This window comes from Lipophrys pholis (genome assembly GCF_963383615.2).
Source record: "Lipophrys pholis genome assembly, chromosome: 7".
NCBI classification, from domain to species: domain Eukaryota; kingdom Metazoa; phylum Chordata; class Actinopteri; order Blenniiformes; family Blenniidae; genus Lipophrys; species Lipophrys pholis.
Window position 1 is genome coordinate 3,196,621 of NC_137638.1, and position 27,186 is coordinate 3,223,806.

Below are 27,186 nucleotides of genomic sequence, written 5' to 3' on the forward strand. Positions count from 1 at the left end.
TAAGACAATTCAATTTTATTTGTAAAGCGCTAAATCACATCAACAAACATCTCAAAGCGCTCTTACAATGATAGAGTACAGCAGAACCCAACTAAACCCTTCCAAGCAAGCAGGTGTAACAAGCAACAGTGGCCAGGAAAAACTCCCTCGCATGGAGAGAAGTTCATAAGAACTCCCTCTTCAGGAAGAAACCGTGGGGCGGACCCTAGACTCTGGAAGGGCGGCCATCCGCCTTGACCGGTTGGGGGGAGAAGTACATGGGATAGGACAGGGAGAGAGAGGAATAGAAGAGGGAGAGAGAGAGTGGCAGACAGGCCAGAGAAGTACAAATACTAAGAAAAGTCTATGATGAGCGTTGGTCTGATGATGAACCAATCTCAGTCTGGAGTTTAAGGGCCGTGCCGTTGCGGCGGGGTCCCGGTGCTGTGGGGGGGTCGGGTAGTAGGACCGTGGTAACTCCACTCTGGGAGTCTTGGGTCTGATCCCCTGGATCCTGCTCCCCTCCTGTCAGGGAGAAAAACAGACGGCGGCAGTATCTGGTTGCTACAGTACTGTTGTTACACAGAGAGAAAGAAAGACAAGAAACAGAAGCTCCAAATGTAGAGTTCCTCCCTTTAACGGGAGAGAGCAAATCCCCTCAGCAGTCTAGGCCTAGAGCAGCTCAACTTAGTGCTCCTATTTCATTCCTAACGAGAAGCTTTATCAAAGAGGAATGTTTTTAGTCTACTCTTAAATAAACTAATGGTGTCGGCCTTTCGGACCGAGGCTGCTAGTTGATTCCAGAGTAAAGGAGCCATATGGCTGAAACTCCTGCCTCCTGTTTTACTTTTATGGACTTTAGGGATTACTAACAGTCCTGCATCCTCAGAGCCAAGGGCTCGTGGAGGGTGATAAACTTCTAGAAGTTTCTCGATATAGGATGGAGCCTGGTGATGAAGAGTTTTATATGTGACCAGAAGGATCTTGAATTCTATTCTAGATTTAATTGGAAGCCAGTGTAAGGATGCTAAGACTGGGGAGATGTGCTCTCTTCTTCCAGTTCTGGTTAGTAAACGTGCAGCAGCGTTCTGCACTAGCTGTAAGATCCTAACAGAGGAGTTTGGACAGCCTGACATTAGGGAGTTACAATAATCTAATCTTGAAGTCACAAAGGCAGGAATAATTTTTTCTGCATCTTTGAAGGACAAGAAGTTTCTAATTTTTGCAATATTCCTTAGATGGAAGAAGGCTGACAACACTGAGTGACTGATCAGAATCAAACATGCTGAATGCTGCAAATGAATCACGAAAATGCCATCGTATTGACAATTGTACTTATTTAACCTAAGATTTAATCTTGGATTACAGTTTTGTAAAATGCAATCAAACTCAATTCACATTTTGTGAGGATATCTGATTAATATCCGCCAGCGTCAAACACTTTATTAATGTTTCCCCAAACATCTATTTTCTCCAACTCAAAAAGTTGGAAATGAATGGACGTTGTTCACCGACATTTGACATCTGAATGTCAATAAAACAGACTCTGTGTCCTTGTGAAGTCAATATTAACATTTACAGCAGAGTTTGTCTTCTGTGGTGAAACTGATTGCTTTGATCGATATGGCTGAGTGTTGACCGCACACACACCAAAGACAAATATTCTCGGTGGATATTGGCTTCTTGTGGCCTGCGTGTCTATTTTCACTGGTAATGAAAGGAGAAAGATTGCTTTAACCACATTTTAGTCATCTAATATTCATTGTAATTCCTCTGTTTTTGTTCATTGATTCTTAAGGTCAGACAATATTGAGACAACAATACAAAACAAAAAAATTGCTTTATTATATAATACATATATATATATACTGGGGCAACATATGATAATAATATTATATTAATAAAATAGGTTATGCATGAATAATGTTAGTCTTCTTCGCATAGTGTTTGAACGCAGAGTTCATTTCGCGCAGTTTGTCCTGAACAGGCCACCGTATGAAAACAAACAACATGGAGGCAGAATCATAGAAAATTTCAACACGTTCAGAGATTTCGAAAATCACCCAAACTCATGTTTTCTCACTCTCCATTCCAATTTTATACATTAAGCGTCAGATTTTTCGCGCAAGAAAAAGTTAATGTTTGTGTATGAAGCGTTAATGCGGGTTTCGCCTGTTCGCCGTGGAGCTAACGCCCTGTTAGCCTGTTAGCAGTGGAGCTAACCCCGCTCCGGTGGTTAAAATGGCCCAGAGCGTGTTTCGCACCGGCGTCCTGGTTCGGGCCGCTCACACTCTGCTGACCTGGGCCATAACACTCATCCTGTTCCTGCACGACACCGGTGAGTCCCGGAGACATTGGCCATAGACATAGCTGTCCCGAGACATAGCTGCTGTTAGCTCCCTCTGCTGATATGCTACGAGTTAGTTTAGTTTAGGTTTAATTTCAGGTAGGGGGTCACTTTAGTGATGTTTGACTGGGACAGCTCGTTTCCTGTTTCCCACTGAAAGTTACTTTTTTTCAAAACGTATTCTTTTTTTTAGTTTGTTAGTGTCAAATCAACAATTCCACATTTCCAACGTTAAAAGCAGCCATTACGAAAATAATATGAGTTGATATGTGCTGAGGAGTCAGAGAAAAATACTGAACTGCTGATTTCATAAAAATGTGGGGGTTTTGAAATGTAACTAAAACAGATAGGAACAAATCACCAAGACCGGTCTGCGCCATTTTAAAGGAGTCGTATTATACAGATTTTCAACACTTTCACATTGGTACAAAAATGTATTCAAGGATTTTTGCAACCAAATCCAGCTTTTCCTTGATTTTTCTCCATTTGAATATTGGATCATAGGAGCTGCACTCAGAATCTGCTGTGTCTGTGTGAGCTGGACTGGCTCCGCCCACACTGTAGAGGTGCCTAATTGTGGGAGGAGTCAAAGGAAGGGCCTGCCTTGATTGGGATTGGCTAAGCCCCCCTAATTAGAAGTTTTTGTGTTTGTATATGTCAATAAAAATGTTGAGCAGCTCACATTTATATTGTCTGTTTATATTTTATAACAAATTAAACAACGGAGCTAATGCACCGTACAGGGTCCCAGAAGAAATCAGACAAATTAAGAAACTTTTATCTTCATGCACCTGATGTGAATGTGAAGTAGCAGGTCATTGTGTGTGTGTGTGTGTGTGTGTGTGTGTGTGTGTGTGTGTGTGTGTGTGTGTGTGTGTGTGTGTGTGTGTGTGTGTGTGTGTGTGTGTGTGTGTGTGTGTGTGCAGACATTCGGAGGAGTGAGGAGCGAGGAGAGCTGCTGCTGCCGTCTCTCTTCTTCCTGCTGGTCCTGCTGTCCGTCCTCTTCTACTTCACTGTGTCCTTAATGGATCCGGGCTTCGTCCTCGCAGACAGTGTGAAGGTGAGGAACACCAGCTTCACCGCAGTGTGTGTGTGTGTTTGTGTGACTGCATCTCTTGTGTGTGTGTGTGTGTGTGTGTGTTTATCTCTGACTCTCCGTGTTGTGTTCAGGGTCTGAGTGAGGAAGAAGAGGTCCTGGTCTCAGAGTCTTCGTCTCCTCAGCTGAGGCGCTGTGGATTCTGTCTGCTGCAGGTATTCTGTCACATCTCCAGGACGCTTCCTGCTCTGCCTCTCCTCCAAACTGTTTCCTCCGTCCGCCGCACAGTCTGTGAGCTCAGCATGTCAGAGAAAACAAGTCAACTAAACCTCTGTCATCACTAACTACGGTCGGAGGAGTGGACAGTCTGCCTGGACGTTCTCACAGTAAACAAGTGGTTTTCCTGTTGTTGTTGTTGTTGTTGTTGTTGTTGGAAGCAGCAGCCGATGAGAGCGAAGCACTGCCAGACGTGTAAACACTGCGTGCGTCGCTTCGACCACCACTGCCCCTGGATCGAGAACTGTGTGGGCGAGAGGAACCACCGCTGGTTCATCGTCTACCTGCTGGTGCAGCTGCTGGCGCTGCTCTGGGCTCTGCACATCGCCCTGTACGTTCACCGCACACGCATCACTTTTTTTATTTTATTTTATTTTATACACCCAATCCTCTTAAATTAGAATTTTTTCTTCTTAATTAAAAAAAAAAAAAATTTAATACTCGAAATAATATTTCTAATGTTTTTAGGTATACAATATCTCTGATGTTAAGGTGCAGGATTTTATAAATAGTTTATTAGTGGTTTCCCAACAGGAAACTTTATTTATTATTCTAATAATTATTTTCTGGAGTTTAATGAGGGTCTATGTATTCTGTATGTATTTCCCCAAACATCTACACATTATGTCGTACACGGCATATTAAGTATACGGAAAACATCTCGGGTTGAAAAAGTCGTTTGTTTTATAAATATTACCAATAGTTTTAGATGATCTCTCTTTTTATTTATATTCTATATTTGGCTTCCAACTGAATTTATGATCTAAGGAATTTCGTTTCATACACTCTTTTGATTCTTAGGCTCGCCTCATTTTGTTTTATTGTCATTTAATGATAAGTTATTAATATCAAACCGTTCTTTTAACCTCATCAACTCCTTTTCTTCAGTCAACAATTCTTTTATGTCTGGTCCATCGGCTCGAGTGTTAGAAATGTGTATTTATGTTCAGTATGAGTCACATTACAGAATAGAAAACGGAATTATCTGTTCTTGTCCACCCGCTGTAGTAGGTCTTCTTCATGTGTGTGTGTCTCGTCCAGGTCGGGCTTCTCTCTGGAGGGAACGGCGTGGGCGCCGTGGTTCCGGGCGAACGGCTTCCTGCTGGCGGCGCTGGCCGTGGTCGGGATCTACTCGGTGGTGGTGGCGCTGCTGCTGGGCTCCCACCTCTACCTGGTCTCCGTCAACTGCACCACCTGGGAGTTCATGTCGCGCCACCGGATCTCGTACCTGAAGAACCGCCGGGACGAGGAGAACCCCTTCGACCGCGGCTTCCTCTGCAACCTGTGGGACTTCTGCTGCCTGTGCAGGACGGTGGTGTGGGAGCGGGTCTACCAGAGACACACTGCCGACCCAGTCTGAACACAGACACACACACACACACACACACACACACACACACACACACACACACACACACACACACACACACACACCAGTATACGACTGGTCGCATACTGGTATCAGTGCATCTCTATAATATGTGACGTCTGTCTTTTAGTTTGTACCTCCTTTTTGTTCTCCTTTTTTTTCTTTTTTCTTGATCAAGAAGAAAATTAGTTTGTATTTCCAAGTAACAGTTCTCTCTCTCTCTCTCTCTCTCTCTCTCTCTCTCTCTCTCTCTCTCTCTCTCTCTCTCTCTCTCTCTCTCTCTCTCTCTCTCTCTCTCTCTCTCTCTCTCTCTCTCTCTCTCTCTCTCTCGCTCTCTTCCTCTCTTCTGGGACCCAAATTGAATTTTCTTAATCCCAACACCGTGTCTTCAGTTTCCTGCAGCCGCCGTGTTTCACTTTGTTCACTTCATTCAGTCATTTTCTCCTGAACTGATCTCAACGTTACGTCGACGCGCCGAAACCTCAATCTACCGAAAATGTCCACGTTTTATTTATACTCTGCATGTTTTTATGATCAGTTCATGTTGCTTGTTTTCCGGCTCACAGAAGCTCTTGTTTTTGATGGAACAAAGTCGGATCAGACGGCCGTCCAGAACAGCTTTGATGGTTAAACGTCTGGTTTGAGCCGGACCAGTAAAACACTGAATGTTTCTATACTCATGCACTACGAAACGAATCCTTTTTCCTCCCAACAAAGCAGAATGATAAGGGCAAGTAATGATGCCTCCTGATGTAAGGTTCAGTCAAACAACCACTTCAGTAGTTTTGAACAGACTCAGCTCAGGTTTTAGTCGCATGTCCGCTGCTCCGACCGAAACACAGGAAACACAAGTTGTGTCCATTCAGCGTTTTTTTTCCTGGTGAATTCGACACTTTGGAGCTCATCCTGCGGCCGGATTCCGTGTTTTGTTCTGCTGGAGGCGACTCATGAACCTCAGAGAAAAGACAAAATAATTCCAGCGTTTGCCTTTTTTTTTTTTTTTTTTTTAAATATTTATATTGTAAATGAATGAAAGCCAACAATTGTTTTGTTTTTTTAACATTCTGTTTGTATTTATTGACGACAAAGACACAATAAAATACGAATGATATGCTTGTTCTTGTAGAGTGTACACACACACACACACACACACACACACACACACACACACACACTCAGCAGTGGACCACGCCGCCTCTAAACGGCTCCAGCTGTTCGTCTGATCTTCAAAGAACCGAAGACAGAAGAAGCTCTTCAGACCCGGGAGAAACCAAAACTCGATGCCGTCCTATAATACCTTCATTTTAGACCTTTCCAATGTGATAATTGGATATTCAAGCCAATAAGCGAATACGTTTTTACATTAAAGAGTAGCATTTAAAAAAAAAAAAGTGTAATCAGTGCAAGCGATATTGTAGTAATACTTGAATCGTCTTTAGAATATTTATTTTTCAAGAGGAATATCGTAAAACAAAAGCCAATGGAGGCAAAGCCACCGTCTAACCTTTGACCTCTCAGGTGTCACTTTCATTCACACAAAGTGGCCCAAGCGAAGGCCTGCCGCTGCTCCTCTTAGAGTAGAGTATTGATCACTATGGTGGCTATAACACAACATCTATGGCTTCTTTTATTCGGCTGCATTACAGGTTTGCCAAGTGCACAAGTTGCCCACCACGGTGTCGTGCACCTGGACGGCAGCGGGGGAGGAACTTTTCCCCAGAAATACGTGTGAAAGGAGGGCTGAAGCCGGTCGCCGGTCAAGGCAGTGAGCAAGGCAGTGGGCAAAGACTCGTCACAGTGATGCATAGGAAACCAGTGAGAGATTCACAAAACTGCAAAGAAAGTGAGGCGAAGGCCACAAAGCGAGCAGAACCGGACGCCGAGCGGCTCTGGGTGATTCGCACTGCACGCCAACGTTACAAGCACTTGGTGGAAGTGAGGTGTGTTTAACCGGTGAGGAGCCAGAACATGACGGCAAGGAGCATTTTATCTCCAGACACTGACCTCGGATATGGAAATCAGTCTGTTGTTAGTATATGTAAGCTTTCGATATCTCACAGGAGGGAGAGTGAAGAAGAGAAACAAGTCTTGAAGGGGTGATGATATCCTGCTTTTCCTTGATTCTCCTCCATTTGAATATTGGATCATAGGAGCTACATTCAGAATCTGCTGTGTCTGTGTGAGCTGGACTGGCTCCGCCCACACATGCCCCTCTTGGGAAGAGGAGGAAGTACTTCCTCTCGTGGTGCCATGTGCCAGAGCAGAGCTGCCTCGTTGTGGGAGGAGTCAAAGGGAGGAGCCTACCTTGATTGGGATTGGCTAAACCCCCGATGACACTATATAGGGTTTGATTTCTGATTGGCTGGTTGGAGCGACACACTTTTTAAAACCTGAAACAAGCCAGGGAGAGAGAGGACAGACTGTCTTTCACTTCTGGGGCGTCAGTCCAGGTATGGGGACAATTATTACTGTAGGAAAACTAGTAGAAGGTGGATTTAGTATAATATGACCCCTTTAAGGGATTGTACTGTGACGTGGGACGATCAGGAGGAACTTGAGGCTGTCAGATCTGTTTGAGACGACAACACTCCCATCACTTCTGCTCCCCCACGTTAAAAAAACAAACAGAAACAAACTTCCAAACACAGACGAGCGATGTGGTTAAAGGGCTGGTCAGCAGCGTCGTGTCGTGCAGTGCAGATTCATGCGGCTTCTTCTCACACTGTCTCACGACGTGCTGGATGTTACTTTGTACAGTCGTCACGGACGCACAAAACATGGACAACAAATGTAAACGTGAGGAAGACAGGAAAAATATCTGAAAAGTCTCTCATAGGACAGAAATACAGCCAGCATGTCTCCACTGTGGAGGAGGGACAAACCAAAATACCGTCACCCTTCACATTTTGTCCAGAGTTCAGCCAGTTGATCATGAAAACACAATTTCTCACTGATCCAGAGTTTCACAGACTCGTCGCAGGAAGAGGAGACGCAGGTCTGCGCTGATACAAGGTGAGGATGCTTGTTAGCTCCAATAAAATCCCTTTTGGATTGACTGCGAGGACACTGAAATGTAAATACGCATCACGTTACAGGAACATAAACTGACCTGGTTTAAAGACTGAATGTTGACCGAGATGAAATGCTGGAAGACGTTCATATTTCTCTGACCTTCACCTCCACTCCTCAGTAAGTCTGTGAAAAACTATTAGTTTTTAAAGTATTAAAGAAAAAAAAAAAGCTAATTAAGTCACTTAGTGAAAGCCAACTTCAAAATAAAAGCCCTAGAAAAAAGAAGATTTTGGTGCAGCCCTGTTAAAAACAATCAGCAGGTGTCGTGTCGCCATGAGATGTGAAGCAGTTCCGTCATCGTTCTTCACCTCCGACGTCACGACAATTCGAATCCTTCAATCAGAAAATAAAGCAGCAGCTGTGGACTGATGACGTCGTTCCACCTGTGTCCTCTGACCCCCCCACCCCCACCCCCACCCCCACCCCCACCCTGTAATTCTCCTCAGTTCGCCCTTCATCCGTGCAGAGCGCAGAAGTCAAAGTCCGCGAAGGCGTCCTGCTGCTCCGCCGACAGGCTGAAGGGTTTGGACGGAGGAGACAGGACGGGCTGCAGGCGCGTGAACTCGCTGTCGAAGTTACTGACGTCGGCCGAGTCTTTGATGGAGGGAAGGAACGGAGGCTCCACCTTCTTGGCCAGCAGCGCTTCCCAGTCGATGGTCTGAGAAGAAGAAGAGATTATTATTGTGTTCGTGCTTCGTGTTCCGCGTTGGTGTCACGTGTCGAGTCTCGTCATGCACTTCCTGTTTGTGTTTACTGGTTCCAGACTGACTTCCTGTCTTTGTCCCTTCGCCTCTGATGGGTCTCACCTGTTCTCCTCCACCTCACCTAGGAAAACTCCTCGTCTCCCTTTGCCTCGTTGCCAGTTCTGTCTCGTCACGAACAATTTTAATCAAAAGTCACTCAAAGTTGTTCCTCATCTCTTTAACTTGGAACCCCCTCTGGTTCTCCCTAATAAAGACTCTAAACCTCCACCATGACATTACAGTGAAGACAAACATTGGAGGACACTCACTGAAATACAAAAGCATGAGCCTTCAAAATAAAAGGTCTACTTCCCACAAAGTGTCTCATTCTGGTTTCTTGTTGAAATCTAATTGAGCTCGAGGAGACGAGTTCTGGGACCCCCAGAGACCCCCGGAGACCCCCGGAGACCCCCTGCTTTGCTTCACAATGGCCGGCAGGTAGAAAAGCAGACGGAGAGAAGAGAATCACCTGGAAGAATTTGTCTCCTTTCACGTCGTTGGCGTCCCTCTCTCCGGCTCCGAGCCTCTTCAGCGGGTTCTTCTTCAGCAGCTGTGATCACAGGAACACTCCGTCTCACACTGTCCACAGCGTGAACAACTCACCGACTCGCTCTTCCATTGTAATCGAACCGGGACACTTCAAGACGTCCACGGTGGACGAGAAGGCCTTAAAACCGTCAGCCGAGGAGCTCGTCGGCGTCCTCACCTTCTGGAGGATGGAGACCGAGTCGGCGGGAAGAGACGAAGGGTACTGCACGTCGTCATTAACGATGCTGTCGAACACCTCCTCCTCATCCTCACCGGGGAACGGAGACTGGCGGCGCCGGGACACAGACAAAGAACATTTAACATGAAGGCGTCGCTCAAATCGAATCTTTTATTTTTTTTGCAAACGAGTAATCCAGAGTTCACTCTACACACACACTTTTACAAAACGAGCGTCACATGTTCGAAAAGTGGTCTGGAAGAAGTCCAACTTTTTTGAAGTCCTACCCCTTTTACACCTTTATCGTTACAAGGCAAAAGATTTTTTCTTTTCTCTTAATTTACGTCAATGTCGTCCTGACCCTTGTCAGAATCAGCTCTTTATTTATATATTAACACGGTATTAAGTTTGATAATTGTTTAATCCAGACCGAAGCTTTTCTGGGTGGTGTGAATGAGTGCGAACGTGTTTTTAACTGTGACTTTCCCAGAAGTTGTAACTGGTTTTTTTCTCGCTGAATATTTTCTGAATGATCCGGCAGTACATTATTTCTTACAGATCCTTTGCTTTGGGCAGGACTGTATTAGGGCCACTGAAGAAAAAGTTCGGAGGCTAAAAAAACCCCCCAAAAACTCTTCTTGCACTCCAGAAAAAGTCGAAAATCAAAGTCCAGATTTTTTTTTCAAAGTCGAGATTTAAATTTTTTTTTTAGTCGAGATTAAATTTTTTTTTTTCAAAGTCAAGATTTTAAAAAAAAATTCAAAGCCGAGATTGTTTTTATTTTTTTCAAAAGCGAGATTTTTTTATTTTTCAAAGTCAAGATTATTTTAATTTTTTTTTTCAAAATCGAGATTTACATTTTTCTTTCAAAGTCAAGATTTAAATTTTTTTTTCAAAGTCGAGATTTTTTTTATTTTTCAAAGTCAAGATTATTTAAAAAAAAAAATTCAAAATCGAGATTTACATTTTTTTTTTCAAAGTCAAGATTTAAAATTTTTTTTTTCAAAGTCAAGATTTAAATTTTTTTTTCAAAGTCGAGATTTTTTTATTTTTCAAAGTCAAGATTATTTAAAAAAAAATTTTCAAAATCGAGATTTACATTTTTTTTTTCAAAGTCAAGATTTAAATTTTTTTTTCAAAGCTGAGATTTTTAAAAAAAAAATTCAAAGTTGAGATTTTTTAATTTTTTTTCACAGCCGAGATTATTTTTTTTTTCACGGTGGAAAAAAAAGCTCTTTTACAAAATCCGTCCATCCACATGCCAGCGTGTGTGACTGCTTCTACAAAATGCATCGCAGGCGTTTTAATGAAGTGATGAAAAGATGCTTCAGGACAGAATTTAGCTCATAAACACGATGCAGTTATCATCAGTATCAGGACTAGAAGAGACAGTTGTATTCTGCAGCGTTGTTCTGTCGCAGAGGTTCGTTGAGTTCAAAGGACAAAGACACGAAGGTGCTTACAAAATGTGTTATTATTGTTCAAGGAAATCCTGTGTAAAATCACATGTTCATAAGCAGTAAGCAACCCGATATAGTCAGAATTTAATGTGATGGGCAAATGATAAGGGATGGATTTCTCTCCGTGAAAACAAAAATCTCGACTTTGATTTTCTGCTTTTTCTGAAGCACACAAAGGGTTTTATTTTTTTTTACCTCCGAAAAAAAAAAATTCGTTTTTGAATTTCGACTTTTTCTGATGCGCATCAGAAAAAGTCGAAATTCAAAATCAAATATTTTTTTTCTTTTTTAACTCAGAAAAAAAAAAATCTCAACTTTGATTTTAGACTCTTTCTGAAGCGCACAAAGGTTGGTTTTTTTTACCTCCGAAAAAGAATAATCTCGATTTTGATTTTTGACTTTTTCTGCAGTGCACAATTTTTTTTTTTTTACTCCGAAAAAAAAAAAAAAATGGCGATTTTAATTTTCGACTTTTCCTGAAACGCACAAAGGTTTTGGTTTTTTTTAGCTCCGAAAAAATTAATCTCGATTTTGATTTTCGACTTTTTTTTGAAGCGCACGGAAGTTTGTTTTTTTTACCTGCAAAAAAAAAAAAAATCTCGATTTTGATTTTCCACTTTTTCTGAAGCGCACAAAGGTTGTATTTTTTTGGTTTTTGCCTCCGAAATTTTTTTGTTCCTTCAATGGCCCTGATGCTCTTTTGTAGGACTGAGATGTTTTATGTTTTATGTGAAGTTTCCAGCATATATTGTCATCAAATTGTTACTCCAAGGAGTTATTTCTTCTTCTTCTTCTTCTTCTTCTTCTTCTTCTTCTTCTTCTTCTTCTTCTTCTTCTTCTTCTTCTTCTTCTTCTTCTTCTTCTTCTTCTTCTTCCTCCTGCTCCTCCTCTCCCTCATTTATTTTTATCAAACCATAATATAATTGTTTTAAACTCTGAAGAGATATGATGATGATAATGATAATGATGATGATGATGATGATGATGATGATGATGATGATGATGATGATGATGATGACACAGACGTAGAGAACCAATAAGAACAACATGAAGAACCTCTCCAACAAGCATCTCGTAGATGAGGACGCCCATGCCCCACCAGTCCACCGCCCGGGTGTAGTTGTCGTCGGTGAGCACCTCCGGGGCCAGAAACTCTGGAGTCCCACAGAAAGTGGAGGTCCGATCTCCGTGGCCCATCCCTGCCAACACATGAGAAGATCATCACGGCTGAGAAGAGCTGCTGCGCGACGGCCTCAGACTGCAAGGCGCCTGTCGGGTTGTGGTGAAGAAGTGATTCTAGAATAAATATCTAGAATATTAGGGATGTCCCGGTCCGATCGGTAGATATCGGATCGGGGCCGATATTAGTGATTTGTGAGTGATAGGTAGAGTTATATATAGTGGTTTATGTGTTTATGTGCAGAAGTCTACTTCTAAATTTCTATGTGGTCTGTCTTCTTCTGCTTTTTTATTGTGTTTGGTGAGTCACAGCGCCCCTAAAGGCCCGGCATGTGTACTACATGCCCTGAAGCCTCGAGTTGAGCCGTGTTCATAGTGAGGTGTGGACGGTGTTTTGGGAGAAGGCCAGGGAGAAAAAAGATAATTTTTTCGTCGTGTGGATGTACCCTCAGTTTACAACAACAACTAAAGAGAAAGAGAAGAATCTTGATTCAATAAGTGAGTTTTACAATAATTTCTAGCCAAAAAAAAGCTTCTGCTAATAGTGCTTCTAGCTTCAGACATCTTAGTTCCTTCAAAAATAGACTATTGAGTATATTTGCAATAGCAATGTGAGTATCGGATCGGGAAAGTATCGGTATCGGCCGATACTCCATTCTGAAAAATCGGATCGGGGGCAAAAAAGTGTGATCGGGACGTCCCTCTAGAATATATAGAGCGTGTGCTGCTGACTTCACCTTCTTTACAGAGTCCAAAGTCTGTGATCTTCACAAACCCGTCTGCATCCATCAGCAGGTTGTCCAACTTCAGGTCTCTGCAGAGAGAAGGAAGAGCGTTGAGAGCTTCCGTGTTTGTTTGAAAGTTGATGTGCTCACCGGGACCCACCGGTAGATGATTTTATTGAGATGCAGGAACTCTAACCCGAGCAGGACACACGCTGAGTAGAACCTGAACAAAGCAACAGAAACATCTCGCATCACGATCCTGACGGTGGAGAACCCCCCCCCCCATCCTCCCCCTTCCAAGTCCCCCACGGCGGCGGCGAGGACGTGCGTACCTGGTCTGGGCTTCAGAGAAGACGTGGTTGTGGATGTGGATCATCAGGTCGCCGCCTGGTAAATACTCCATGACGAAGCACACGTGGTCAGAGGTCTGGAAGCATCCGTGGAGGTTGACCAGGAAGGGATGTCGGGAGGCGTTGATCATCTCAAAGATCCTTTTCTCACTCATCAGGCTGCAGGATAGAGAACAGCTTTAAATGTGGGATACAGTCGCAGCCTGACACTTCCTCCTCTCGGTGTTCTTCTTCTCTTTGTTTCCCTGCACACATTTTTCTGTTTGTCTTCTACAGATGAGCAGACTAATAAAACTGAAATAACTCACATCTGTTACCGAGTAACATCTGTGGCATCTTTTAACTGGTTCAGCAGAAGGAGTGAAACCAGTGAGGAGAAGATCAGATCTTTGTTTTTGTTCTGTTTTCTTGGAGGTTACGAGCTTCTCCGGACCTCCTGGCCGTTATTACTACAAAGCTTTCTGGAGCTTTAAGCTCTCAGCAAACAGAGACGAGCGGAGGACGCAGACATCACAAACCAAAACAAAAGTAAAACTGCTAAAATGGCTTAACCCACAAAAAATGACATTAAAACATACAACAGCTAAAGATGGAAGAAAAAAAAGAAAAGACCCCTGTTTTAAATTGAACTTATATAAATTCCTAAATACAACCTATTCAGTTTTTGTTACATCTTAATGTTTCATTTTAAAGCTCAACTTAATTATTCCATCAAGAAAGAGAAACCAGTTAATTTCACTAAACAGACAAACCTCATTTGATCCATAACTGGATAAATAAATAAATAAATAAATAAATAGATAGATAGATAGATAGATAGATAGATAGATAGATAGATAGATAGATAGATAGATAGATAGATAGATAGATAGATAGATAGATAGATAGATAGATAGATAGATAGATAGATAGATAGATAGATAGATAGATAAATACATTAAACCTTCATGCATCTTGTTGTTGCTTTCACAATAACTCCAGTCAGTCGTTATTAATTAGAATTAATTCCTGAGAGGCTTCGTAAAATGTTTCATCCAACAGATGAACCTTCCTACTTAACAAAACACTTTCAAGTCGCCCTGGATCATTTTCTAGTTTCACTGCTGTAGGTTTAGACTGTTTCAGGCCTCCGTCACTTCCCTCCATGTGCATTTATATGTATTAATCACTGTGTTTATATATCTTAGGATTACATGCAAGACATGTGTCTCGGCTGTAAGTCTGTGCTTTTTCACTTCTGACAGAAATAATTGACGCTGTCGATGTGAATCTGCTTGTCGTTATATTTTAAAATCTCTTCACACACCTGTCCACTTCATCTCGCGTTACAATATCTCTCTTCTTCAGAGCTTTGATGGCATACACCTTCCCGGTCTTCTTAAACTCCACCAGCAGCACCTACACACGACACACAACCCCCCCCCCCCCCCCCCCGGATGAACACGTTTTCACCAAACGCGTCAACATGAAGAGGAAAAGTTTCCGGTAATCACCTTCCCAAAGTGTCCTCGACCCAGAACGGAAATATATTTAAAATCTTCCATCTGCATCCTGAAGAGAAGAGACAGAAGATGAAGAACCGGCATCACTCTGAACTCTGTGTGTGTGTGTGTGTGTGTGTGTGTGTGTGTGTGTGTGTGTGTGTGTGTGTGTGTGTGTGTGTGTGTGTGTGTGTGTGTGTGTGTGTGTGTGTGTGTGTGTGTGTGTGTGTGTGTGTGTGTGTGTGTGTGTGTGTACTTTAGACCAGGCACCGGTTGATCTCCACTTCCTTCAGTTGTTTGGAGAGACGACTGTAAATTAAAAAAACCAAAAAACATTTTCAGTAAATACCTAACCCTTTCAGTAAATGTTTTACTCTATTTTACTCTATTTTACTCTATTTTGGGGGATTTCCTGCTGCTGCCTGTTTTTTGGGGGGGATTCTGAAACACTATTTTCAACGTGTCTGTCGCCTCAAAGCAGAAGAATCAGAGAAACTGGAATGTGATGCATTTAGTCAGAAAAGGACTGATTAGTACCTCAGCCTGGTGTGTGTTCTTTGTGACTGTTTGTGGTTCCACTCATGTTTAGAAAGTCAGATTATGGGGATAGATGTGTTGATTTACCAGATTACCCTGCGGTCCAGACACCGGGGAGGGTGTGTGTGCTGTGCTGAGGATGGCGGGAGAGTTGCTGTCCAGGCTGAGGGCAGAGGGATGATCCTCGGTGATACTGATACTGATCACTGGAGTTTCTCTGCAAATACAGAATACAGACGGATTCACATCTTTACTCAAGTAAAACCATATCACATCAACAGTGGTTCTTCAGATAAACAGCTAATAAAATATTTTTTTTACTTTACTTTACTTTACTTACTTACTTACTTATTTATTTATTTATTTATTTATTTATTTATTTATTTATTTATTTATCTATTTAATTTTTATTTATTTTTTTATTTTATTTATGCATTTAACATATACACTTGATAAAAGGTTGTAACTTAATTTAATTTAATTTAATTTAATTTAATTTAATTTAATTTAATTTAATTTAATTTAATTTAATTTAATTTGATTTAATTTAATTTAATTTAATTTAATTTAATTTAATTTAATTTAATTTAATTTTATTTTATTTAATTTTATTTTATTTTGTTGGGCCTCAGATGACAGTTTAAGTGAAATCGAGGGAGAAGTTTTAACTCAACTGAACACGTAGAGGTTGCAATGCACTTGTAAAAATCTTTGACAGTAAATTGTCTTTTAAATGTTTACTACACATGAAAGAGCTTGTAAAGTGGTGAGTATTTGTTTCAGTGATCGTAAAAGAAAACATGATTAGTTCAGTAAGTCTTGAGATGGACTGGAGTGTAGCACGTGAGGGAACGTTTTGGTTTTGCAGTGACACTGTGTTGAAACTTTAACTGACCAATGAAGAGAGAGAATGAAGGTTAACTGTCCACCTTGGCAGTGCGCTGGTGGTTTCCCTCTCAGAGGAGTGTGTGTCCGTCAGCAGGTCCAGCGGCGTCGACAGAGACGAGCTGAAGGTGCTGAAGGAGCTGTAGCGAGGCAGGATGCTCATCATCAGGTGACCCCACGTGGCGAAGTTCATGTTCATCTGAGCCGCTCGCAGGAAGTTCTTCCCTACACACACACACATTAAAGTCAGTCAGTGTGTGTGTGTGTGTGTGTGTGTGTGTGTGTGTGTGTGTGTGTGTGTGTGTGTGTGTGTGTGTGTGTGTGTGTGTGTGTGTGTGTGTGTGTGTGTGTGTGTGTGTGTGCCTCTCTCTTTGGTGAAGATACATCTCTGCCGTCTCAGTCTGGGCTGCCGTTCGATCACTGTGTCGATGAATCGAAGCTGCGAATACATAAAGAGAAAATCCCAGTTTAGTTTCTGTTGTACCCGTTGCCTCTTGGTCGTCTCATTGGTGGTTTTAAAAACGTGTCCCGTCACTTATACTCTGATGATATCCAGTTGTATTTACTCCTTCAATGACTCAGTTTCATTTCCTTTGCTTTTGGATTAAGTGACTTGCATTAAAAATGAGCTTTATTCAAATTACCAGATAAATGCGGACAAAACTGAAGATACAAAGATTCCCCTCATCAAGCTCGAGTGTCAAAACCAGAAACCTCGGAGCTGTGTTTGATCAGGACACGTCCTTGGAGGGTCACTCTCGACAGCTGACTAAAAATCTGCTTTTACCGCCTGAGAAATATTTCTAAAGCGAGGAGGATGTCGTCAGAATCGAACTTTGAAATAATAATCCACACTTCCATTTCATCTCACATCGACCACTGCGATTCTGTCCTGACATTCTTCAATAAGACCGTCCTCGGCAGACTTCAGCTTGTACAGAAATCTGCTGCTGCACAGTAAAAATGCCTATATTAATTTATTGTTAATATATTGTTAATTGTAACACCGCAAAAGTGTCTATATGTGTCTATATGTGTTTATATGTGTCTCTGTGTTTATATGTGTTTATATGTGTCTATATGTGTCTATAAGTGTCTATATGTGTCTATATGTGTCTATAAGTGTTTATAAGTGTTTATATGTGTCTATGTGTCTATATGTGTTTATATGTGTCTATAGGTGTCTATAAGTGTTTATAAGTGTTTATATGTGTCTATGTGTGTCTATATGTGTTTATATGTGTCTATATGTGTTTATATGTGTCTATATGTGTTTATATGTGTCTATATGTGTCTATATGTGTTTATATGTGTTTATAAGTGTTTATATGTGTCTATATGTGTCTATATGTGTTTATAAGTGTCTATATGTGTCTATATGTGTCTATATGTGTTTATATGTGTCTATATGTGTCTATATGTGTCTATAAGTGTTTATAAGTGTCTATATGTGTCTATATGTGTCTATATGTGTCTATATGTGTCCACACTCGCTGGTGTTAAAGTGTTCCAAGATTGACACCCATTGTTTGTTGACTTTACACCTGTTATTGTTAATATATTCATGCTGCTGGGTGTCACATTGACCTTACACTGGCGTTGGTGTTATAATTCAATGCTAAAAATAACACGAGCATTGTGTTATCCTGACAGGATATCGTGTTGGAATAGTTAATAACGGGGACACTGAAAGGTATTACTACCACCATTTTTGACCTCTCATCCACAAACATATTCCTGTTGGATTGAGCCGGCAGATGCTGAATCATGTCATCGTTAATAGAATTTGTCTCTCTAACAGCAATTTTTACAACAATCAAACTGTATACCCTTTGATGGAAACATTTATCTGCTTCAAATATTGAAATCTCTATATAATTCAGACTGATAAACTGAAATGGTGCAAGTCCTAAAAAGTATGGATAGATGGATGTTTCCACCCAGACCGTCCTTCAGTGGTGGAAACTCAGACATGTTGAAGACAGCGTCGGCTCTTTGAGGGTTTACCTTAGCATAGAGGAGGCCTTGAGGCTCCAGACTCAGCGCCATGTTGAAACTGCTGCTGTCCATCATCTCCTCCAGTCGCAGGAATCTGACCGCACACATCCCCCTAGGGTCGCTCCAGAAGACGTCGACCTCCAGCTCTCGAGACTGTGGACAGTTTGAAACACGACAACGGTGAGGGAATCTGGGAAGATGTGCTGCAGCCATCACCTCCGGACGTCAGTGTGAACTGAGGCCGCACGAGGAATTTATCATCGAGTTCACAAGAGACTGATGGAGCCGTGATGAATGATTCGTTCTTAAAGGAGTCATATGGTTTTCTAACAGTACTAACCGTCCTCATACCTGGACTGACGTCCCAGAAGTGAAGACAGTCTGTCCTCTCTCTCCCTGGCTTGTTTCAGGTTTTAAAAAGTGTGTTGCTCCAACCAGCCAATCAGAAATCAAACCCTATATAGTGTCATCGGGGGTTTAGCCAATCCCAATCAAGGTAGGCTCCTCCCTTTGACTCCTCCCACAATGAGGCAGCTCTGCTCTGGCACATGGCACCACGAGAGGAAGTACTTCCTCCTCTTCCCAAGATGGGCATGTGTGGGCGGAGCCAATCCAGCTCACACAGACACAGCAGATTCTGAATGCAGCTCCTATGATCCAATATTCAAATGGAGGAAAATCAAGGAAAAGCTCGAAACTTTGAATACTGAAGGTTTCTGGACCAACGAGACCATGTGAAAGTGTTAAAAAGCTGGATGATATGACTCCTTTAAGCTCTTAACAGTCGTACTCCGCATGTGAACATGAAAAGGTTTCTTGCAATAAAAAAAAAAGAGTTTCTCCTTTTTAGCCGCTGACGCGCGCTCATGTGGATTTATTGGGTTTTCTCTGTAAAAGTGCCCTGAAATGGCTTATGGTGCTATACAGATTAAATTCAATTGAATTCAACTGAATTGAACATATTTAACCAATCAGATGAATTTTACTATTATTTCAACAGGACATCCAACCTGGAGACAACAGTACAGGAGACAGTATAAAATGGTTCATAAACGTTTTAACAGCGTATCTCATAGTGTTTCTCAGTCCTTCCAGTGGTTCTGAGCTTCCTGCCCTGCTGATCTCATGACAGGAACATCCAGTGTCAGAGCCTGAAGGTCACCTTCACCCTGCCTTCAATAATATGGACAAAGGTCACCTGTGCATCACTCGCTGTATTGCACCGTCGGACACAAAGTGCTGAGCTGATATTCACCTAAATGTTGTTTACGGTTTCCAGAGGGAACCGTTCTCTCAGTCTAATCTTTCACCGCTGATGTTTTCTCTTTGACAAACACAACACGGTCATTTCAAGGCATTTTTACACAGAAAACTCAACAATTCCTAAAGGGAAAGTAGTGGAAAGGAAAAACTCCCCTGAACAGGAGGAAACCTGCAGAACCAGGCTCAGAGGTGGAGACTTTCTACTATTCCTGTTTGAGTGGGTAGAAGGAGAGAGAAGGACAGGACAGAGAGGCAGATTGTGGGAAGGGATTAAGGCCCTGCTTCACGAGGTATTTTAACACATTTTCAAAGAGTTTGGAGGAATAAATAGATTTTTAGATCTGAACTGTCATTGTGTTTTGTGTTGCATTCTGTTGGTATGTCAGTAAAGACAGATATCACAGACTAACAGTCACTTTCACAAGATGTAGTTTTCAGATTGAACCCACAACAAGGCATCAAGGCAGAAGAGCTCCCATGCTGTGTTATAGTGCCACCTGGTGTCCAACAACAGGAACTTCTACTGTGGGCAGGTTTGAGTGGTTAACAAAAGTGTTTACATCTCTACAGCATTAAAGTAGAAAAACCAGCTGATAAAACATTTCAGTAGAACAGTTACTAGATTCAGGTTCACGTTTCAGCCCCATCAGCAAAAGAATGAAAAGAAAAACCTGAAGAACCTGGAGAACCTGGAGAACCTGAACAATATGACAACCAACGCTTGATATCTCTCTTTGTTTTAACTGCATCCTCTAAAATTAACATTTGTTTGACTATATAATTACAAAACCTTTTAATCGGATTTACTTTCACAGATTCACCCTCAGTCCTTGATGCTAATGCTGATGTTAATACTGACAAGAGGTCACGACCTCTGAGGGTCCAGCAGGTGAGCAGACGGAGGATGTTACTACACCACAGGTGAGCAGACACATAAAATACATAGAATAGAATAGAATAGAATAGAATAGAATAGAACAGAATATAATTTAATATAATATAGTATATTGTTGTCAGTCTTCATTTGGACTCACTCTCTCCAGCTGGATGATGAAGATCTGATCCCAGCTCAGCCTCCCTGGTTCCTCCCACCTCGACCCAGCGACCAGCCGTCCATCCAGCTGCAGCACCGCCCGGACCTCTGAGAGAGCACAGGGTCAGCCTGGGGTTCATCGTGTCACAGGTTTCATTCGGTGTGTAAAGATGAAGTTTAACTAAAGCCCCTCGTGAACTTTTTTTTTTTTTTTAACTCATCCTGAATCAGACGTCTTCACAGATCCTTCACACTCGTCCTCTCACTGGAGATTTCCTCCAGTATTCATCCTGTCACAGCCTCATATTCATCCTCTCACAGTTTGATCCATCTTATTTCACTTTGATATTCACCCACTGATGTTGTTATTTAAAAGGGTCATATCATCCAGCTTTCCTCCATTTGAATATTGGATCATAGGAGCTGCATTCAGAATCTGCTGTGTCTGTGTGAGCTGGACTGGCTCCGCCCACACATGCCCATCTTGGGAAGAGGAGGAGGTACTTCCTCTCGTGGTGCCATGTGCCAGAGCAGAGCTGCCTAATTGTGGGAGGAGTCAAAGGGAGGAGCCTACCTTGTTTGGGATTGGCTAAACCCCCGATGACACTATATAGGGTTTGATTTCTGATTGGCTGGTTGGAGCAACACACTTTTTAAAAGCTGAAACAAGCCAGGGAGAGAGAGGACAGACTGTCTTCACTTCTGGGGCGTCATTCTAGGTATGGGGATGATTATTACTGTTGGAAAACCTTTAGGAAGTGAATTTTGCATAATATGACTCCTTTAAACTCATTCGATGTTTCATTCAGTCCCATCGGTTCAATCACGTTAATTACAGACGTTACTAAATCATTAACGATAAAACATCTCATTTTACGTTTCAGTCTGTGCTCTTTGCTTCCTTTGTATTGTACACCATGTCCCAGGTTTTTTTTTAAAGTTCATGCAGTCTAAACATCTGTTTATTTGTTTAAATCAAATATAAAACAATCCATTCAGAGTTATTACCATCCCAATCATGAGAATCATTCACGGACTGAACCACCTCACTGCAACAGGTGGTCGAAAGGTGGACTCTAAAGTGATTATATTTTATTAAAAGAGTGGAAGATGAAGCTTTGGTGAACATTTTGACCTTTGAGAGAACTTACTGGCGACGGGGGCCGTGACAGTGGATGACGAAGCCTCCTGGGAGTCTTTCTTCTCCAGATCTGTCGCTGGATTCAGTAAATCTTCACATCCGATGAGCTGCACCTCCAGTTTCCCTGAGAAGACGACACATATTCAACTTTCCGGAGGAGGAATCACATCTGTCACCCTTCAGTCTCATTAAAAAAAACAAAAAAAAAAACTGCTTCAAAATCTTCACAGAAAAGGGTTTTTTTCTGCACAAATCTATAAAAGCATCAAGAAATAACCAATTATCTATGAATTTTAATCCCGTACATTCCACTTTGATTTGAATAAAAAGAAGAAATAAAACATTTTACACATGTGGAATTTTTATCTTTAAGTTATCAGAGATTCTTTTTTAAAATATATCTATATTGTGTAGTTTCAAATTTAATATTTACTTCTTTAATAAGTCATTTGAGAAGAATAATACCCCATTAAGTCCACTGAAAACACGTTAGGCTTTAATTTCTGAGAATATGAGTAAAATGTACAATTCATTCCACTAAAATGAGTTATTTCCTCACGGTAGGCCTGTGCATAAAATAAAAGACATCTTTTATTGATGAAACAGCTGTATAAATATGAAAGTAATACTCATTTCACTTTATAATTTGAAATCAGATTCAGATCGATTTTAATTAAATATTTATTTTACTTCTACATTTCCATAAATTTCAAGTTGAACATTCAAAACTGAAAAATATATTATTGACACGTCGACATCAAACTGACTTTGAGTTCAAATCTGATTATTTATGTTATTTTATTTTAAATTTTACCAGGAAAACCTTGTTGACATTAAAAATCTCTTTTTCAAGAGTGTCCTGGCCAAGACAGGCAGCGGTACATTAACGTTTCAGGCAAAACAGGCACATAAAACACATAAAACATATAAGAAAAATGTCAATACATAAAAGAAAAATGCAAACTTGCTTAAAAAAATGCGCTCATCAGTTACAATTAAGTATATCGTTCAAAACATCTGCAAACAGATGTGTCCGTCTTCAAGTCCAGGTCTTTGAGTTTCAGGTTTTTTTTCTGATTATTAAATGTTGATAATAAAAAAAAACATGAAAAAAAGAAAATCTTTTAATGATTCAAGTGGACAGGAAATGCCTTAAGGTGTTTTATTGGCCTGTTAATTGAAATAAATTCAATATGCACTAACTGATTAACAGTAGAATCTACTGGACAGTTAGATTGGGTGAAAAGTCTCTGTTTTGGACAGTTGACGAAACGTCCCGGTTGTCTTCACGTCTCTGCAGCTCTCACAGCATTAAAGGTCAGACTCTGGATTCGTTCCCACGTTACATCACCAACAGGCTTTCTGCCCCAAACCTCCAGATTACACTTCAGATTATTCACTGCCAGAGGCCAGCAGGAGGTGAACCATCATGACCGAGGACATGCAGGAGGACAACATGTTGGTCTGTCTTCAGTCTGACGCGTGAGGCTGCAGGTTTCCTCGCACAACACATGAGGCAAAGCTGTGGACCATCAGTACCACTGACATTTCAATACATTTTCAGAGTGAATATTAATTTAAAATTCACTGCATGAAACACTGATAATTTGAGGAGCAGCTTCAGCCACAGACTCCTCCAGTCTCGCTGTCTAAAAGAACGATACAGGAAATCATTCCTTACTCGTACCATCAGACTCTATAATCGATCTACTTCTGCCCGCCCGGAGCCTCACTAGAGCAAAAATAATCTCTGCCTCCTACACAGCAAAATATGCACAAAACGTTTTTTTTTTTATATGTTTATTATTTATTCACCCTTTCAAATTTGCTTTTCCCTAATCTCTTATTTTATTTCAATTGTTATTTTTCGCTATTTGTGTTTTGCCATGAAAAGCATCTTTGAATGTAAAAAAAGTGCTGTTATTATTATTAGTAGTAGTAGTCGTAAACTTATTATTGTTATTACTACTAGTAGCAATAGTATAATTATTATTGTTATTATTATTATTATTTTTACTATTACTAGTAGTAGTAGTAAACCTATTATTGTTATTACTACTAGTAGCAATAGTATAATTATTATTGTTATCATTATTATATTACTATTAGTAGTAGTAGTAGTATATGTGATGTGTTTGCACATGTGACATTTTTATCTATCTATCTATCTATCTATCTATCTATCTATCTATCTATCTATCTATCTAGCTATCTATCTATCTATCTAGCTATCTAACTAACTTAACAAAACTCTACATTCAGGATCACTGTTTTCATAATTTCCACAACATCTGAGAAATGAAAATTGAAACTCAAACACCTGACTGGAGAGACGAATTCAGTCTGAATTCAAATCAACAGTTTTTTCTGTTTAATGTGAGTCTGTCCTGCTCTCAGACGGGTCTGTGCAGATACCTGTTAAAGACGCAGGTCTGATGGACGCCTTGGAGGGGGACGGGGACAGTGGACCCCCCGGCCGGGGCGACCTCGGTCCTTCGCTCGGAGGGGGGGTCCCTGCTGCAGGGTCCTCCCGCTTTTCCTCCTGACATTTCTCCAGGGAGAGTCGCAGCAGGTCCAGTCTCTGAGAGGACTCCTGCTCCCGACACTGAGCCTGAGACACACACACACACACACACACACACACACACACACACACACACACACACACACACACACACACACACACACACACACACACACACACACACACACACACACACAAATACACACACGTAACTACCCTGAACAGTTGCATTCATATTGGGAGCAAAAACAAAAGCGTCGAGTTTATATTTTTGTTCGGTGCACAGCAACGCTGCTCTCTGCTGAATGGACATACAGTAAATTAAAACTCTCAGGGGGTCTCTGTGTCTTCTCCTCGCCACACCAGGAAACACGTAGAGAGAAATAACATAGACAGTCGTCAAACCTCGAGAATAAGAGTCTGGAATAACGGCACGTTGGTGTAGTGGTTCGCCCTCTGGCCTTTGTAGTGAGAGTGGTATCAGGGTTGCTGCCCTCTGTCAGGGCTTTCCATGTTCCCACCTCAGCCAGGGCCTTCTGGTCCAGCGAGGAGATTCCTTCCAGCTGCTTCGTCACATCTTTGGCCAGCAGCAGGGCGTCGTTCTCCCTCTGCATGTAGTCCTGCAGCTCCGCCACCCGGGCGTCCAGAGGACGGACGCAGACTGGAGGGCGTCCTGAGAGCATCACACCGCACATTCAGACCAATCTGTTCACTGCGCCACCTCATATTTACATCCACGAAGCCCTTAAAGGGCCTGTTGCTGTGTTCATACAAAGCAGTGACTGCACCACGCGAATATGGAGTTTCAGTTATCTAGGATATCTCGTTTTAAGTGTTTGCTCCATATTAAAGGAGTCATATGATGCAAAATTCACTTTCTGATGGGTTTCTAACAGTAATAATCGTCTCCATACCCGGAACGACGCCCCAGAAGTGAAGACAGTCTGTCCTCTCTCTCCATGGCTTGTTTCAGCTTTTAAAAAGTGTGTTGCTCCAACCAGCCAATCAGAAATCAAACCCTATATAGTGTCATCGGGGGTTTAGCCAATCACAAACAAGGTAGACTCCTCCCTTCGACTCCTCCCACAATTAGGCAGCTCTGCTCTGGCACATGGCGCCACGAGAGGAAGTACTTCCTCCTCTTCCCAAGATGGGCATGTGTGGGCGGAGCCAGTCCAGCTCACACAGACACAGCAGATTCTGAATGTAGCTCCTATGATCCAATATTCAAATTAGGAAAATCAAGGAAAAGCTGGATTTGGGGCAATAAATTTTGAATACAGTGTTTTTGGACAAACGAGACCCTGAAAGTGTTGAAAAGATGTAAAATATGAACCCTTTAACATTTCACATAATTATACACGCTTACTAGGAGAGAAAACTTTCTTAATGGACACTACAGAAAACAGTTTATCAATCTAATGTTTCACTGAATGGAAACGGTGAATGAAGCTGGCAGCATTCATGCAGAAGACCTCGGCTGCCTCCACGTCACACCATCATAAAGAAATCAATAGTTAGAAGGAGGTGAGGAGAGCGAGAGAGGAAGTAGGAGGTACTGAGGCTTCAGGTTACCAGCCTCATATATTCATATGCCAGGAACCAGAGCTCCACTCTGACTTCCAGGTTTCAAGTTTAGAAATGAAGACTTTTCATTCTGCCAGGTGACTTTTGTTTTCCACAGCACAGCGACCACGAGTCAAAGCTCTACGGGAAGCTGAACTGAAGGCTCTCAGATTCACCAGGATATTCTACATACCTTAACTTCTTGACATTAAAACATTTAAAAAGCCTCAAACTACCTAAATATATGAAGAATCTGTGGATCAAAACACATTTTCACAGCTCCTATTGAATTAGTAGGAAGGGGGAAACCAACTATCTTAGTCATGAAGGCTGCAGAACTATATAAAGTTAAAATAAAAAAATTAGAAAACAATTTTAAAGTCTGCAGACCCTTGCACTACAGAAATATTAGACTTTACTCCTAAACAAGAATTTCTCCAGCTTCATTTCAGAATGAAGAGCCAGACACTGAGTGCCGTTCAGCCGGTTATTGATTTGATTGTGCCACACTGAGGAAATCCACAGCTAAACAACCTGCCAGACGACACATTACATCTGTAAGAGTTCAGCAGATCTGCCACTTCACTTCCAGATCCTGTCCGCTGTCTAGTTTATTGATCTCGGAAGCCCTCTACTTAGACCACCTGACCGGAACCGGACAGATGTGATGGAAACTGATGAGAGACAACGGAATTATCAGATTCTTTTGTTGTTGTTGTTTTTTAATTGGAATTTAACACCACAATCAAAAGCGATTAGAAGGGAGGATAGACACAGCACTTTGTCACATCCACCACGTCGAACTGTAGCCCGGTGAACGGTTTGGGGGTGACTTGCCCAAGGACTCTGACCTCCTGGCGTGGAGCCGTCGTGGTTTCCATCCTCGGCGTCGCCGCTGCTTCCAGCCTGGGCGACTTTGATAATCTGCAGCCGGATCAGCTCGATCTTAGAGCGGCTGTCCTGCAGCATCTGCTGAGCTGTGGACAACATCTGATCCTGGATCACTGACAGGTTCACACACAAACACACACACACACACACACATACAGGAACCAATCAGTGACAGCGCTGCACACTCTGCTCATATAATAATACTGAAAAAGGCTCAAATAGGTGAGAACATGTGCACCAAGCAGGATGACTTTGCTCGTTACTAACCTCCCAGTGTGTGTTTCCCCCGGCCGAGTGTAAGGACTAGTTTGTCATCCTCCGTGGAAGCGGGGAAGGACTTCTCGGGACGCTCCTTTTCCACCTTCACTATCCTTGAAGCCACAACAGGTCTCCCCTGATGTGACGGAGCATTCACTAACACTGCGGCTCCTACATCTTGAGACTGTAAATCGCGCAGCCTGTCACCCAGCGTGTGTCTCTTCCCCTCGCAGCAGCCTCCCTTTCCAGCTGCATTCCCCTCTGCTGTCTGAGTCTTTCAGGCTTCCCTTTCTGCAGAGTGCTGCAGCTGATCTGACAGAGCTGACGGGCTGTGCAGGCCAGCAGGGCATTGGCCGCCGCAGGACCA

At 41.9% G+C, this 27,186-nt stretch overlaps 2 protein-coding genes across 2 annotated transcripts; one reads left to right on the forward strand and one right to left on the reverse strand.

The window, feature by feature from the left end:
- Window positions 1–1,955: 1,955 nt before the first annotated feature.
- zdhhc12a (zDHHC palmitoyltransferase 12a) lies at window positions 1,956–6,117 on the forward strand. The gene is made up of 5 exons (XM_080467055.1): window positions 1,956–2,317; window positions 3,253–3,386; window positions 3,497–3,577; window positions 3,803–3,969; window positions 4,680–6,117. The coding sequence occupies exons 1-5, from the start codon at window positions 2,221–2,223 to the stop codon at window positions 4,996–4,998; spliced, it is 798 nt and encodes a 265-aa protein (XP_080323181.1). The 5' UTR covers window positions 1,956–2,220; the 3' UTR covers window positions 4,999–6,117.
- LOC308111562 (serine/threonine-protein kinase N2-like) lies at window positions 6,066–26,660 on the reverse strand (the record flags this gene model as incomplete). The annotated part of the gene is made up of 19 exons (XM_080466521.1): window positions 6,066–8,737; window positions 9,292–9,372; window positions 9,529–9,636; window positions 12,045–12,187; window positions 12,905–12,981; window positions 13,053–13,115; window positions 13,225–13,401; window positions 14,549–14,640; window positions 14,736–14,793; window positions 14,980–15,032; window positions 15,348–15,477; window positions 16,190–16,370; window positions 16,509–16,584; window positions 18,153–18,296; window positions 20,441–20,547; window positions 21,591–21,704; window positions 23,996–24,191; window positions 24,626–24,777; window positions 26,522–26,660. 19 exons carry the CDS (start codon window positions 26,658–26,660, stop codon window positions 8,534–8,536), a joined length of 2,295 nt encoding a protein of 764 aa, XP_080322647.1. The 3' UTR covers window positions 6,066–8,533.
- Window positions 26,661–27,186: the final 526 nt, after the last annotated feature.

Coding starts and splice junctions, on each gene's coding strand:
- zdhhc12a (XM_080467055.1), top strand. CDS start 2,221: ATGGCCCAGAGCGTGTTTCGCACCGGCGTCCTGGTTCGGGCCGCTCAC. Junction 3,387..3,496: donor TCCTCGCAGACAGTGTGAAG/GTGAGGAACACC, acceptor TGTTGTGTTCAG/GGTCTGAGTGAGGAAGAAGA. Junction 3,578..3,802: donor GTGGATTCTGTCTGCTGCAG/GTATTCTGTCAC, acceptor TGTTGGAAGCAG/CAGCCGATGAGAGCGAAGCA.